This window comes from Canis aureus, chromosome 12, assembly GCF_053574225.1.
Source record: "Canis aureus isolate CA01 chromosome 12, VMU_Caureus_v.1.0, whole genome shotgun sequence".
NCBI classification, from domain to species: Eukaryota; Metazoa; Chordata; class Mammalia; order Carnivora; family Canidae; genus Canis; species Canis aureus.
Genome location: NC_135622.1, coordinates 29,238,392 through 29,254,008, shown reverse-complemented (window position 1 = coordinate 29,254,008; position 15,617 = coordinate 29,238,392). Strand labels below are relative to the sequence as shown.

The window sequence follows — 15,617 nt, the reverse complement described above, 5'->3', positions numbered from 1 at the left end:
AAAAGTGGTTGTATTAGGCGCCTAGATGGCTCAGTCAGTTAAGTGTCTGTCTTCAACTTGGGTTGTGATCCCAGGGTCCTGGGATAGAGTCCCACACAGAGCTCTATGCTCAGTGGGGAGTCTGCTCTCCCTCTGCCCCTCCTCCTGCTTGTGCTCTCTCTCTCTCTCTTGTTCATGCTCTCTCTCTCAAATAAATAAATAAAATCTTTTTTTTAAAGTGGTCATATCATTTTTTAAAGATTTATTTATTTATTTTAGGGAAGAAGAGCTTGTGTGCACTTGTGGGGGGAGGGGCAGAGGGAGAAAGAATCTCAAGGTGACTCCATGCTGAGTGTGGAGCCTGATAATGGGGCTTACCTCCAACCCTGAGATCAAGACCTGAGCTGAAATCAAGAGTCAGATGCCTAACTGACTGAGCCACCCAGATGCCCCAATTGTATCATTTTACATCTCCACTTGCAATATATGAGGATCCCATTGTTCTATCTTCACCAACATTTGGTGTTTTCAGCCTTTAAAATTTTATCTATTCTAGAGGGTGCATAATAATATCCCATTGTGTATTAATTTTCATTTCCCTGATATTTAATGGTGTTGGGCATTCTTTCAAGTTTCTTACTGGTTATTCCTAGGTCTTAGTCTTTTGCCCATTTTTAAATTGTGTACTATTATTGGTGTTTTAAATATTGAGTTATAAGACTTATACATCCTATATACAGGTACTTGGATTTTCCCCACCCAGTCTGTTGCCTATACATTTCTTTTCTTTTCTTTTCTTTTCTTTTCTTTTCTTTTCTTTTCTTTTCTTTTCTTTCTTTTCTTTTCTTTTCTTTTCTTTCTTTTATCTTTTTCTTTTCTTTCCTTTCCTTTTCTTTCCTTTCCTTTCCTTTTCTTTTCTTTTCTTTTTTTTTAAGATTTTATTTATTTATTTGAAATAGAGAGCAAGAGCATGAGTTGGGGGTGGGGCAGAAGGAGAGGGAGAAGCAGACTCCCCACTGAGAAGGGAGCCTGGTGGGGCTTGATCCCAGGACCCCGAGGTCATGACCTGAGCCAAAGGCAGATGCTTAACTGACTAAGCCACCCAAGTGCCCCTTCATTTTCTAAATAGCATCTTTCAAGAAGCTGAAGGTTTTAAAAGTTTGATGAAAAAAATTATCAACTTAAATTTTTTTGTTAGTGTCTTTGGGCCTTGTCTAAGAAATCTTTGCCTAACCCAAGGTTGTAAAGATATTCTCTCTTGCTTTCTTCTAGAAGCTGTGTGGTTTTTACTTTTACATTTCGACCTATATCCTATCTCAAATAAATTTCTGAGTACAGTAAGAGGTAGGGGTTGAGGTTCATTTATATAGTTATCATTTGTTAAACAGATCATCTTTTATCCATGGAAATAGTTTGGTTTCTGTATTAAGAAATTTGACCATGTAGGTGTGGGTCTATTTCTGGGCTCTCTATCCTATTCCACTAATGTATTTGTCTCCTATTTTGCTAATTCTATCTTGATTATTAAATTTTATACCAGAAAATTTAAGGCCTCCTGATCTTTTATCCCTTTTCAAAATTGTTTTTATTATTCTGAAAACTATGTATTTCCATACATATTTTAGAATTTGCTTGTGAGTTTCATAGGTTGAAAAAAGGGGCTGCTGGTATTTTGATTGTGATTGCATTAAATCTATCAGTTTGGGGAGAATTGATATTTTAATAATCCATGAACATAGTATATATCTTCATTTATTTAATTCCTTCTAGCAGTGTTTTGTAATTTTCAGTAATAGAGTTCTTGAACGTTTCATTACATTTAGCACAAAGTGTTTTTTAATTTTTTAAAGCTATTGCAAATAATACACAATTAATTTTATATATGTATGTTCCATGTTTAGTACACACACAATTCATTTTATATATGTATGTTCCATGTTTAGTACACACACATAAGCTCACTAACCCACCATATAGTTCAAGTATTTTATTTGTAGATTCCCTGAGATTTTCTAAGTACTCGATCATGACATATAAGAATAAAAAAGTTTACTTCTTTGTTTCAATCTGTATCTTTTATTAAGATTCTGCCAAGAGTCCAGTTGAGCAGAAGCTGCTTTAATTAGACTAAGGTCAGTGTGCCTAGCCCAAGCTCCACCCCCACTCCCATAGTGCCTTTGTCCTGTCAGCAGTTGACCTGGGAGGATGTTAGACTACAGCCTGGGATATCTTTGAATCTTCACTGAGTTCAACTTCTGGTTGTTACTATGGGAGCAAAGTTCTCTTAAATCTTTCTACATCCTAACTAGAAGTCCTTCCAAATTACTTTTGAAATTCTTTGGGTCCATGAAATTCAAAATTCCAGAACTGACTGCCACAGAATTTCTCCATAATAATTTAGACTCTTACTGTACATTTAGTTCTGGCAGTTTGTGGGGCTTCTGCTTCTCGAAAAAAATTTTGGACTGAAAATTATTCCCTCTTGAATATGCTCACATTTCTTTAGGTTTGGATTTACAAGGTTGAACTATTAGTTGATTAAAAAACCGCATTCTTTTGTATGAAAAGGTGTGAACCTAATAGTGAAGCTTTATTTATAACCACCTAATTTAATATTCTTTCTAGTTTCATGTAAATGTCTTTGTAGAAAATGCTACCAAGAGCGGCATTGTGGTTACTTTAATTCCATTGCCAATACTTTTATATGGTTTCCTGTATTCTAAAGGGAAAGCTAGATGTACTTTTCTTCTTTTAAAACTTTTCCTCTTATGAATCAGTACCAGTATGAATAAATGTCAGAAGTTCTTATTAAGTGGTTAAAGTTGATGTCTCTGTCTCAGCATCCGTGTTTTAGGTAATGATGATTAAGCAGACTTCATAATGGAAAATGCCAGAGTTATAAAGAAATTGTTCTTCTTACTAACTAAAGAACACATGATAATAATAATGTTTGTAAATACTCACTTTGTGCCAAACTCACTTAATCCTTACATTTTAATGATAAGAAAGGTATCGTGGTTTGGAAGTCAGAACCCCAGGGTTCCAAGTCCTACTCCTTTACTGAAATAGGCATTGTCATTAATATTTAGGAAATAATAGGATCGTGCACACTCTGGTTGAAAAACATTGCAATAGGAAGGACATTTTGGAGGTTAATTTGTCTCTCCTCAAAATGAACTCTTTGGTTAGGCAAAATGAGGTGTTTTGGTTTTGGTTGGTAAGGAAGGCAATTTTTCTATTCTGACATTTCAGATTATACTAAATATTTTTATTAGCTGAAGAAATAATCAAATAAAATATAATTTATATTGATTTAGAGAAAATATGAAGCTAGAGTCCTGATTATTTAATAGAACCACAGAATTTCATTTCTTGCTAATGGAACTTGGTTGTAGAGAAAGCCATGAAAATGTACATGTTCTTGGGATCAGAAAGCCAAATCAACTAAGGTCTGGCTGCCTTGAGATGCAAGTGGTCAGTACAAGAGTAGAGTTCCCCTTTCCAGTGGTTATGTAAATCAAGACAGCTCAAATCATAACACATTGTGTGCTTTTATGCCCCCATGTGAGTGTTTCAAGTATGTTTTTCTTTATCTTTACCACTAGCCAAGCATTTGGAGCTAAGGTGGCAGATTACCTGATACAGACCTACCATCCTGACCCTTTGTCTTCAGGGGTTGGTGACTCTTTAGGAAAGGTGAACAAATGGGAAAGAAGTAAGGTCACAGCCTCTGAGAATTCAGTGAGTTTGAAAGTCTATAGTAGCTGAAGATTGAATTCCTTGATTGTGGTAATTTTCACTGACCATTATTTGACAGTCAAAAGTTGCTCTTCTGAAGGGATTTGAATTGTGTTTGGTGACTTAAGGTATGGACAGAGGAAGAGGGAAGGCCTGAAGACTTGTCCAGCAGAGTTCATCCAACTTCCTGAAGAAGAACCTGCAGAGCAAGACAGAAAATCTGTTGTTTCTCAAATACCCTTGTACCTGAGCCTCACTGGCCTAAGCTTAGTTTCTGAAGACTGGGAGTCTTATCTTTCTCAGGAAGAGCATCCAGATCATCAGGCTGGCCCTTTTGCATCATGGCAGCTGGCCCTGAAGCCAACATCCCCAGCGACTCCCTCTAGTGGCAAGATCCTAGAGGCCCCCAGGGCTGCCCATGGCGCCTAGTCCTCTTGGGGAATGTGAGCTAGTGTGGCTGGCCAGACCACACTCAGCACATATGGAACATCAATTCTGACTTAGGAAGAACATCAGAGGTCAAAAATTTGGACAGGGATAGAAGCATTCCCTCATTGAAACACCTTGTACCCTCCAGGGATAGAAACATTAGAGGAAGGGGGAAAGATGAAGGAAGAATAGGTAGATGGGGCTGTGAAAGCAGAAGGCTCTGGGTTAAAACCCTGGTTGTACCAGTTATGAGGTATGTGATTTGGAGCAAAGTTAAATGACATGTCCATGTTCTTTCAGCTAACACAGGAACTATTTCACGAAGGCTATACTTGGTAGGTAATCTATATCCAAGAACAGAAGGCTTGAAAGAGGCCTAATTAAGTTAGAGTGTGTCAAGTAAAGAAGAATGGCAAATGTGGTGATTCAGTTAATAATAAAGATCGTCAGGTGGAAAACAAGATAAATTTGGTTGGCCCATGGTGAAGGGGCAGACTGTTCTTGGGCTGTAGGTAAGGAAACTAGTTGTCAGAACAGAAGAAATCAAATACTGTTAAAGGATTCAAGTTCACAATCAATAATTTTACTTTAACCTGAGAAGTAAGTGGAAGTGATTCTGGGCTTTTTGGAAGAAAATTATCAGATCAAAACAATACTCAAGTAAGGTAATCTTGTGAGGTAAGACTCTAAAGAACTTGGTGAGGGTCTGAATCAGGGGGCTACAGAACACACATGTGCACACATATACAATCATTATACAATCATTATAAAAGGTTTCAGACCTATAAAAAGGACCAAATCATACAATAAGAAACATCTTTGTACCTATTCCCTAGTTTGTCATTTTCAGGCTGCCATCACATCACAAGTGGAGCCCACCTACTAGCTGATGAAAGGCATATGTGTTGATGTATACCTTCTCTAAGAAGGATCTCTTTAAATCTACTTTGAACAAGAAACACCATAGGCATCCTAGAATAAAAAGAGAAATCCATTTGGATAGATGTGGCAAGTCATGTGTCCATGTGTGTGGCTAGATTTCCATATACTGTCACACTCAGTCTCCAAGTCTCTGTGTAAAGGGACAGATGCACATTGAAACTTAGTGAATATGAGTTTCTTGGAAGCCTTTAAAGGCCCTAATGATGGTATTTGGGCGATAAAGAATCAACAACTTTCTTTTGCTGCCTTTTGCAACTTACAGGGTAGCCTTCACATAACTACCTCATTCCATCCTCCCAACCAATTCTGAGGTCAGACCTCTAACCGACACTTTATAAGTAGACAGACTCCAGGCCTTGGAGACAAACCCCTGTTGGCCATCCTTGTTTAAGAAATCTCTGGGAGCAGGGAAATGCTACAGTCCCATGAAAGAAAGTGATAGAAATGTGCCAGTCTGTTCCATCACACCAAATGACTCTGGTTAGGTCTAGCTGGGCCCCATCTGTTTCCCCTCTTCTTTTTTTTTTTTTTTAAGATGTTACTTATTTATTCATGATAGACACAGAGAGAGAGGGAGGGAGGCAGAGACACAGGAGGAGGGAGAAGCAGGCTCCATGCAGGGAGCCTGACATGGGACTCAATCCCAGGACTCCAGGATCACGCCCTGGGCGCTTAAACCACTGAGCCACCCAGGCTGCCCTGTTTCCCCTCTTCTAATGGTGCAGGAGAACCTAAACATTTACAAGACTTGGAATCCCCAGTTGCAAATATTTTCTGCCTTTTCCCCCCATCCTTGACACTTTGATGTTACTGAGTATTTTTGTTGGAATCTAAAGCCCCTTGAAGAGATGATAAAGGCATGGCAGATGGTTACAAGGCAAGTCCTGGTGATTTGCTTTCTAAACCAGATTAGGAAAGCAGAGTGGGTGGTGGTCTACAGTGGGACTTCCAGCCTGCTATTCAAATTCTTTCTCAGAAAAAGAAAAAAAAAAAAATTCTTTCTCAGATACCTCACTGACTAAACAGTCATTTGGCTTTATAAACTATGTTTCTACAACTGAAATTCTCCTTCAGTTAAGCCAATCAGTGAGTTACACCTCACTGTTAACTGCTTTAATTGTGTAATTATAGAATTTGGCCTCAGATAATTAAGAGGGTAGAAGTATAGCTGAAGATGACCCACCCCACTGCTAGTGAATGGTATTTGAATTTTAAAAGGAAGATACCTGTTTTAGTTACCTTCTCCACATGGCCCTGGGCAACATCCAGTGAGCTAGACCTGCACAGCAAGTGATCTCAGGGTCCTAGGAAGCAAGAGTGGGCATTGCGAAGCTTCTTGAGACCTAATCTCTGGAATTCACAAAGTGTCACTTTCTCTACATTATATTGGTCAAGACAAGCCACAAGGCAGCCCAGGTTCAAGGGATGGAGAAAAAGACTCATCACAATGCCCAAGCAAGAAAAGGGCTAATTGAGGGACATTTCAAGTTGGGGTAAGAGATATGACACAGAGAATACCAGAAGGTCCCCTGTGCTGGGAACAGAGGTGGGAGATGTGGGAAGAGTCAAGAAAAACTTCTGCACAAGGTCATAGGAATAGCTGGGGCGTGGCGGCAAGTTCACTGGACACCTCACACCTGGAGCATCTGTATTATAATTAATACCAACATGAGAAAAAAAAACAGGTTTTTTTTGTTCAGAGTGCCATAAAGCTTAGATACTGCCCATTCTAAACCATCCTAGTCTCCCAACTGGAATAAGAAAATTGCTAAGACTTTCAAAGGGGGAAGAAAAAGAGAGAACCTACTGCAACTAGGTGGGGGTAGGAAGCCAAATTGATGTTATAAATCTCCTGAAAATCCATATGTTACCCTGTCCACCTACTGTCCCTCAAGTGTTGAATGCTTCCACTTTCTTCCGAGTAATTATTCTCAAATTTCACTCCCTGGATAGTTCAGTGGATCCAATGTTCTTATTATTTTAGAGCAATACTGCCAATGCTTTAGGTCTATCCTTGAAAATTTTTCTTAAGAATTTACAACTTTGTTCATGCTCTTTTATTTTTAAGGGCACCTATTCATTGGTGTTTCCTCAAAAGCTGGTGAGTTTTCTTTGTACTGAGATGGGTGGGCTTGGGATGCTTCATCTAGCACAGTAGGGTCACATACTGGCAGAATGGGGTGTGGGTGGGGGAGCAAGGGGGAGGTTACAACATGTGCTATTTTTGTGCTTGTATTATGGGGGTGTATGTTTGGTAATAAAGCTAAACTTTAATACTACAGGCATACCTTGTTTTATTGTGTTTCATAAATAGTGCAGTTTTTACAAATTGAAGATTTGTGACAACCCAGTACTAAGCAGATCTATCGACGCCATTGTTTCAACAGCATTTTTTCACTTTATGTCTCTGTGTCACATTTGGGTAATTCTTGAAATATTTGAAGGTTTTTATTATTTTATTATTTATTATTATAATGTTTGTTATGGTGATCTGTGATCAGTGAGTGTGACTAGCTGGAAGCTCAGATGATGGTTAGCATTTTTTAGCAACAATATTTCTTAATCAATATATGTTGTTTTGAGACATAATGCTATTGCACACTTAACAGACTACACTATGGTGTAAACATAATTTTTGTATGCACTGGGAATCCAAGAAATTCATTTGACTTGCTTTACTGCAATATTTGCTTCGTAGCCATGGTCTGGAACTGAGCCTGCAGTATCTCTGAGGTATGCCTGTACTTTGCTTAGTCCTATGGGGCTCCCTGATAATAAAAAAATATATATTGTATACATAATAATAAATGTTATAGTAACTACCTAAGTTTACTTTGTATTAAGATGTATTTATAAAAAGCCTTTAATATTTTTCGATATCCGGCAGCCCAGGTGGCTCAGCGGTTTAGTGCCGCCTTCAGCCCAGGACCTGATCCTAGAGACCGGGGATCAAGTCCCACATCAGGTTCCCTGCATGGAGCTTGCTTCTCCCTCTGCCTGTGACTCTGCCTCTCTCTCTCTCTTTCTCTCTCATGAATAAATATATAAAATCTTTAAAAAAAAATTCTTCAATATCTCCTTAATAGAGGAGGCCTGGGGCCACAGTGTGTATTACTAAACCTCCCAAGCCCAGCAAAATCTGTACCATAGGATAGGACTCCAGCTATTGGATCCTTTTTTAAAAATCTATTTTATTCTTATTTTTAAAGTTGTAAAAATGTTGAACAGAAATCTGCCTCCTGCAATTTCTGTCTCTGAGTACTTGTTCTGTGTTTGAACAGACCAAACTCATACTCTCTTCCACTTAACACTCATTCAGATAATTGAATCTCCACCATTGTTGAATGTATGACAAAAACTGGTTGAGTCTCATGATGCAAACCTAAAGGGAAAGTTATCTTGAATAATGAAATTACAATATGTAGAAGGTTTAAGGACTTATACACCATCTCATGGTTTTGAAGTATGTGGTTAAAGACCTTAAGAGTTGACAGATTAGTCAGGGATTTGTCAAGAGTATTAATTACAAACTTTGAAATCTTGGTCAGTGAAAGTTCATCACAGTGCATCTTGCAAATATGATCAAAGTCTTTTCACTACTGATTTTATGATGCTTAACCAGTGTGTAAAGAATGAAGGTTTTCATTAGAAATGACTGATGTAATAGAGCACATTTAAAGGAAGTTGTATTGTTAGACTATTTCCCTTACCCTACCCCAACCTCTGTTTTGGGGACCCCTCCCCTCATTGTCTCTAAACACCTAAAATGGCATTTGGGGCTCCTTTAAGGGAACTGTGCTCTTTACAAGTGTTAGTATAGCTTAGTGATGACCACCACTGTGAGGGCAGCAAAGGTGGGGCTGTTGTTAAGTGATGTTTTTCAAACCATAAAAATGAACCATGAAAACTGGGGACTAACTGTGATTTGGTGAGTGAAAGAAATTTATGGCTGGCTGAAAACTTGAAAATGGAGGGGTAAAGTATGCAGCTGGTTATGGGAAAGGAAAGCAGTCCCTCTGCCTTGTCCTTCCTTGTTGAGTTTTAGAAAAAAAAAATCTATTATTTTGATAGCTTTATTTCCACTACCACCACCCCTCCCCCCACACACCAGAATAAAAAAAAAAAATGCACTGGCACTTAAACCATGGACAATGAAATTAAAATACACCCAATGCAGCTCCCCCCAAATCACTAGCTTCCGTTTTCCCCTCCCTTCTGCTGAGATGTCTTATCTATGCCTTCCAGAATACATGAGGGTATCTTCCGGGTTCCTTGGTGTTCTCCTTAACTGCAGGTTGATTTCCTGCATCAGCCAGGTGGAAGGTGCAGAGATGCCAATGCTTGGTGTCAGTATCCCCAGTCCCACCTCCCGCGCATTTCAGGAACCATGGCCTGCTGCCAGGCAGGGGTGAGAAAGGTGCTAGTCTGGGGAAAACTGGGGCATGTCTCCACTAGTTCACCTGTCTCATGCTCTTCCTGTTCAGTTGCCTCTGCACGCCAGAGGGTGGCACCCCAGGCACTCCAGAGGTGGAGAGGAGGGCTATGATGGGGACTGGAGCGGTGGGGTGGGCAGGGCAGACAAGGGGACCAGTGATAAATTCTCAGACCTTGGTCTTGAGATTCCCATATAATTTTTGGAGCCTGCCCCCAACCCTGTTTGAAGGGAGCCGGCTTCCGCCAGACAGGTGGCACAGGTTTAGGAATTTCTATGATAAGGTATTGTGAAGGTTATTCATGACCAACGGCCTCTACCCTCCTGGGTCCCAGAAAATCCAAAGGGAAACAAGTTTCCCCTGTACCTGTAGGGTGGGTGGGGAGTGGGCGCAAAGCCTACGCACGCCACGGTGCAAATGAGCCAACATCTGACCTGTCACTTTGCGTTGTGTTTTTCAGTTGCTGGATCTGTGCGACTCGGTGAAGGATGATGCCCTGAGGGTGATCTCTGCCTTTAACATTCCAGACACCTCCCTCCACGCCCCAATCGCAGGCATCACCAATGCGAAGGCCGCCTGGGCCTTCTACCCTGCACCGCTGCAACCCGAGCCCGGAGAAGGGGCGCGCTCTCAGCGGCGCAAGCTGGAAGCCAAGTTATAGCGGGCGTGGTGCGAAGGGTGGTGCTCGCTCGCAGCTGCCACGACACTAGCTTTTATGACGCCTGGAACTAGGGCCAAGGCTGGCCTGGCATGCTCTGGGTCCCGGCTCTCGGGGCTCTCGGGGATTTGGGTCGCAGAGCAGGGTTCCCACAAAGGCTTGAGAGGTGCGCGTTGGGCTGTTGGGACAGGAAACCAAGCGGCAGCCCCGGAACATGCGGCTTTATCAGATAACCGTGCCGGAGCGGCAGCCACCTCTCCCAGTGTCAGTCCCTAGACGCTGGCTCCTCTGCGAACGCGCCTACACCCGGGTGCCACCAAAGGTCTCCTGCTGTCAGCGGTGACTCAGATTTACAGTGATTTTGGGAAACGGATTGATGCTGCGTAAAAAAAAAAAAAAAAAGTCAAACACTCGTGGGCAAAGTTTCAGTTCAGCAAGTGATGCTTTTCCAGTGAATCAGACCCTCTTGGGGTCTTAGAGGAGACGCACGGACCGGGAAAGCGGAGTGAGCGCCCGGAGGTTTGCTCTCGGCAGAGCGCAAACTCCGGCTCATCCTCCCAGGCAGGCGGCTTCCGGACCGTAAGGCGACGCGCGGAAAATACTTTTACCATGTGAAATTGTAATCTGTTCTTTAGAGGAGCATAGATACAAAGTTTAATAAAGGCATTAACGGATGGAAAGGCGCTGCAGCTGCTTGCCGAGGATGGGGGGACGGGCTGGGGCAGTACACCGCAATAAGGTGATTTCGGAACTAGGGGAGACCACACTGGCAGCCTGCAGTCCGGGCAAGGGCTGCAGATTCCCTGTCCCGTCTCTCGGATCCCCCCTGCCCCACTTGATTCTTGCTCCTTCCTCAGCCCCAGCCGTCCTCGTCACTCCCTCTCCACATCTCGTGGGGCAGAGGCAGGCGTGAGCACAGCTCTGCTCGTGTCCGCGAGGGGACAGCCAGGACCGGAGCAGAGACCTAACGCCCACCTACCTGCCCCTCCCCCACTGTCCCTTCTCTGGACGGTGGCCCAGTTTCCAGAGGACCTCCAGACCGGGTAGGAGAGGGCGGGCAGAGCTGGAGGTCGCCCGGCGCGGGGAGGTCCGCCAAATCTCCCCAGCACGGTCGGGGCTGCGGGAGGAGCAGACTCCGAGCCGACCTCTCCCATGCGCCCCAAAATAAGAGTGTTTAACGGGTTGCTTTCCCTGTCGCCTTTGTTTTTTAAAGTGTTCACAGGGTCGCTAAAGCAGACGACGCGGGGGCGGCGGAGCTGATAGGACCAGATGACAACCACAAGGGCTCTCTTCTGCGTGGTTCTTTTCCTGTCCCTGTCTGCATCGCCCAACCCCACGGAGAGCTCGGAGCACCCGGGCGGGTTTCTGGCTCCCAGCGGGTGCAGTTCTGTTGTCCCCCCCCCCCCTCCCCGCCCCGGGGCGATACGCAGGGCGGCTGAGGCTTAAGAGTTTGTCCGCCGGCGGCCGCCACCTGAGGTCCAGGGCAGCAGCTCCAAACCACGGTCAGGGTGGACATCTGGGCTCTGCGCCCACTTCGCCGCGTGCACGCCCTTGTCCTTTCCCTCCTGCAACGAAATTCCGGGGCAGAACCGGGCGTGCGTTCTTGAGTCCCTCCGACGACCCCTGGCCACCTGCGCTTGGCTCAGGACTCTTCAGAGACGCGCTGAGAAGAGTTTAACCAGGGGCTGTGCAGTCTTCTCGACGTTCCTGACCTGCTTATGCAGCGTAGGACACCGAGCGAGGTGGCCAGCAGCGGGACAACGCCTCGCTGATCTGCTCCTCTGAACTGAGGTCCCTTCCTTCTTGGTTCGGGGCGGGGGGACGTTAGGGGATCCTTAAACTCGGTTTCTTTATGCCATCTAACTAACCAGGTCTCCCCGCGGCAGGATGTTCCATCTCCCATCATCGCCCTTGCCCCCCTACCCCCCGCCCCGGCCGCGGCTGTCCGCTAGCCCCGGGAGCGCAGGAGGAGGTAAGGGTGGGGACTCAGGACCCCCATTAGGAGAACAGATGAGGGTGTGGACCCAGAGGAGTACGTCCCGGAGTGGGAGTGAGGCCGTCGGCACCCAGGAGAGAGGGGGTGGGGGCGCGCAGGGAGAAGTGGTAGGGGGTACTTCGTGCCCCACATCACTCCCCAGGCTCGCCTTCACTGGCCCCAGCGCGCCTCCGGGCGGGTCTCTGAGAGCCCGACCAATCCTTAGGATCCCGACCCAGCAGTGATACCACCCTCTCCCACCTGAAGGCCGAGATCCCTCTGGACTTTTTTTCTTCTTCTTCTTCTTCTTCTGTTTTTTTTCTTGAAAGGATTTTTGTCGAGTTTTTTTCATTTCCCTGTTTTTACCTGCTCTTCGCGCAGCGCCTTCCTGCCTCGCACCGGGGCTGCGGAACAGACGCCTCTGGGGATCCGCTCTTTGCCCTGGTCTCCACTCTCCCCACTAAGGGCTCTGCCCCTTAACCGTAGGAGGGCCGGCCCGGGAGAAAGCGAGGTGCCCCTGCCAGGGGGCATAAGGAGGGCGCCTAAGACTACCGCGTGAGGCTGGGGCGAGCAAGATGAGCAGCCCGGCACGTCGGGGCCTCGACTCACCCAGTACCCCGGACTCTGGGAGAGAGGAGAACCCAGAGACCCTCTGCCCAACCTCGGCCCCTCGCGTTCTCGAGGATCAACCCAGTGCCCGCGCCTGCCCCAGAGCGGCTCAGAAATTCCCGCGGCCGATCGAGGGCTCAGCGGCGCCTCCTGAGGCTTTCCGCCGGCGGCAGCGGCCCGGCCCGGTTCAGTGTGCCCGGAGCGCCCCCTCCGTTCCACGCGCACGCACTGGCCCCGCTGGATCGGGGCGAGGCCAGGGTACACTGGCGGGGGAGGGGTGGGGGTGGGGGGCGGGGGGTGGGGGGCGGGGGGCGGTACCGGAGCGCTCAGGCCTTCAGGCAGCCTTAGTCACTCCAGTAAACACGCCCGGCGGGGGGCCGGGCCGGCGGCGCGCGCAGGGGAACCCGTCCGGGCCACCCCCGCCTTTACCTGTTGGAGCCTGAGCGCGCCAGCCGCTGCGGCGCGGCGGGGCGGGGCGGGGCGTCGGGCCCGCGCGGCGGGGCGGGACCTGGCGGGGGCGGAGCTCGCGGCGATTGGCTGAGGGCGCGGGGCCGCCAGTCTGAGCGGAGCTGCAGGGCTGTGCAGGTTTCACTTCGCTCCGCGCAGCCTCCAGGTCTGGGTCTTGCGAGAGGGCTCCGTCCCGCGTCGCCGCCGCCGCCGCCGCCGCCGCCACCGGATTCTCACAGTCGCCCTACGCGCCCCAGCCCACTGCGGCCAGCATCGCCACGGGCTGCTCGCTTTGCCCCGCTCCCGCCGCCACCCCTTTGGCGCCCTTTCCTTGGCCCTCGTCCCCCCCAATGTCTGACTCTGACTCTCGGACTGAGAAACGCAAGGTAAATACATCCGAACCCCCGGGAGCGGGCGGGGTAAGGACGGAAGACAGGCGCCGGAGCCAGGTGGGCGCCACCCCCGCCCCCTTCCCGAGCACGTGCAGGCAGCTGCAGGTCCCCGTCGCACTCTGGTCGCCGGGCGGGAGGCAGCGGTCCGGCGGGGCGGGCTCCCTCCCCCACGCAGGTCCAGGTCGGGGAGGGGGCGTGCGCGCAGAGCTCGGGGCGCTCGGCCGAAGTGCGCCTCGGGCCGGGATTCCGCGCGCCAGGGAGCGGAGAAGCTTCTCGGGGCCGGCGGGGAAAGGCAGCGCGCGCTCTCGGCGCTGTCCCGGGAGCTGCGGCCCCGCTCCTGGGTACTAGGCTGCGCGGCCGGCCGGCAAGTGTCGCCGCCCTGTCCCGAGACTCCCTCCCCACCCCCCACCCCCCATTCCCCAGGTAGCGGCCGCGCCGTCGGAGCTGGTCTGGCGGCTTGGCTGTCCTCGGGTGCTCGGGCCCGTTGCGGAGGATTTGCGGAACTGCGGCGGTTCTTTCACTGGCGAGCCTCGGCTTTTTCCTTGCACCGGTTGAGGCGGAGGTTTCAGGGCGGCTGCAGCGTTCGCGCTCTTCTGGACGTGCCTGGGGGCGCCCTGCCCTGCCCGGGCCGCGGCTGCGCCGCAGACACCAGCAGCCGCACGATCCCGACGGCGAGGGGCCGAGGGCCGCCGATCGCCGGCGCCACGCGATGGGCGAGCCTCGGGCCGCAGGACCTGCTCCGTGCGTGGGGCACCCCCACTCCCTCGCAGTGCGCCGGGCGGTGCGGTGCCCTCGGGGGCCTGTTACTCGGTGTCCGAGCTCGTGGCGGAAGACCCGCCGGCCGCGGGAGACCGGGGCGTGGATGTGTTCGTTGTCTGCCGCGCTCACGGGTGCGCGCGGACATGCGTGCCCGTGGCCAGTGGCGGCGGCTTGGATTTGGAGCGTACGCGCCGCGCTCGGGGAAGAAGAGGGAGGAATTTGTGCAGGACGGTGGGTGCCCCGGCTAGGGGAAGGGGCGGCCTTTGGGGTCTTCGGCCAGCCGGCCCGGGCGGGGGTCGGCGGCCAGCGGCAAGGACTGGGGTCCGAGGTCGGCTCTGCGGGTGCGGAGAGCGCGAGGCTCCTGCTTTGTCTCCAGGTGACCGGCCTGGCGCGGCGGGAACCCGGAGGCTCGCGCGGCCCCCGGACGGGCACAGAGGCGGGGCGGGCTGGGGGGCACCTGGGCAGCTCGGGTCCCCGGGACTCCCGCCGCGGCCGCCGGGGCCGGGGCCGGGGCCGGGGCAGCCTTCGGAGGCGAGTTTGTCAACAATCGCCTCGCCTTTGGCGGCCTGGCCCGTAGGCGCCGCCCCCGCGGGCGGCGGCTATTGGCTGCGGCGGGGAGCGAGCGCGCGCGGGCCAATTGGGAGCGCGGGCACCCGGCGCCAGCGGCGCGGGGAGGTCGGCGGTGCCGGCGGCGGCGGGCGCAGTGCGCGAGGGGAGGAGCGGGAGGAGGCGGAGGATGTTCCCGGCGGCGGCGGCCGGGGCAGCGCGGGCCAGAGGCGCGGCGCGGGGAGCCCTGGGCTGCCCGGCGGAGCGCGGCGGCGGCGGCGGCGGGCGGGCGGCCGGTGGTGGGCTCTGCGCGGCCCCGGGGGCTCTGAACGCGAGTCCCGGGCTTTGTCTCCCGCGCTCCCTTCGTGCTGACGGTCAGGGGGCTCCGGGTCGGCGAAGGACGCGGGCGGGACGCCGCGGGGCCCGGGCCCGGACGCGACGATCGGAAGGGAAGGGGCGGACGTGAGTTTCGGCCCGAATACCTCCACAGGGCAGGGTCGGTGGGACGCAGGGGCCGCGCGCCCGGGGAGCCTAGTGTGCGGAGTTACTTGGGCACTTTGCAGGGGGCGCCCGGGGACGGCTTCGGGGGTCACTGCCCCCCGCTTGGAGGTGTGCACCCCACTGTGCGGGTTCGTCCGGAGAAGTTGCGTCGGGCTCCGCGCGGCGCGCTGCCCCCTGCGGGAGGAGGGGCGCGCGGGCGGGGAGCGGGA

The 15,617-nt window shown here is 50.1% G+C and overlaps 2 protein-coding genes and 1 long non-coding RNA gene across 14 annotated transcripts in view; 2 read left to right on the top strand and 1 right to left on the bottom strand.

The window, feature by feature from the left end:
- ACOXL (acyl-CoA oxidase like) overlaps window positions 1–10,859 on the top strand; it is a 348,364-nt gene extending 337,505 nt beyond the window's left edge. For all 3 annotated transcript variants that reach the window (XM_077843324.1, XM_077843323.1, XM_077843322.1), the window contains one exon: window positions 9,982–10,859. In XM_077843324.1, coding sequence (XP_077699450.1) covers window positions 9,982–10,182 — 201 coding nt within the window. In that variant the 3' untranslated portion in view covers window positions 10,183–10,859. The remainder of the gene's footprint in view (window positions 1–9,981) is intronic.
- Window positions 3,311–15,570, bottom strand: LOC144280876 (uncharacterized). 4 transcript variants are annotated; one of them, XR_013349307.1, is made up of 3 exons: window positions 15,390–15,570; window positions 9,956–10,558; window positions 3,311–3,916 (listed from the first exon to the last, which is right to left on the bottom strand). It is a non-coding gene; the product is annotated as an uncharacterized LOC144280876 (long non-coding RNA). The 4 variants fall into 4 exon arrangements; XR_013349306.1 differs by lacking the exon at window positions 15,390–15,570 and adding an exon at window positions 11,651–12,886; XR_013349308.1 differs by lacking the exon at window positions 15,390–15,570 and adding an exon at window positions 12,048–12,062.
- The window catches only part of BCL2L11 (BCL2 like 11), a 48,439-nt gene continuing 46,156 nt past the window's right edge, over window positions 13,335–15,617 (top strand). For 5 of the 7 annotated variants that reach the window (XM_077843334.1, XM_077843328.1, XM_077843332.1 and 2 more), the window contains exon 1: window positions 15,098–15,369. In XM_077843334.1, the coding sequence (XP_077699460.1) occupies window positions 15,098–15,369 (272 nt within the window). Of the gene's footprint in view, window positions 13,597–14,512; window positions 14,593–15,097; window positions 15,370–15,617 lie in introns of those variants that run through there. The other 2 variants (XM_077843330.1, XM_077843327.1) reach the window with 2 other exon arrangements.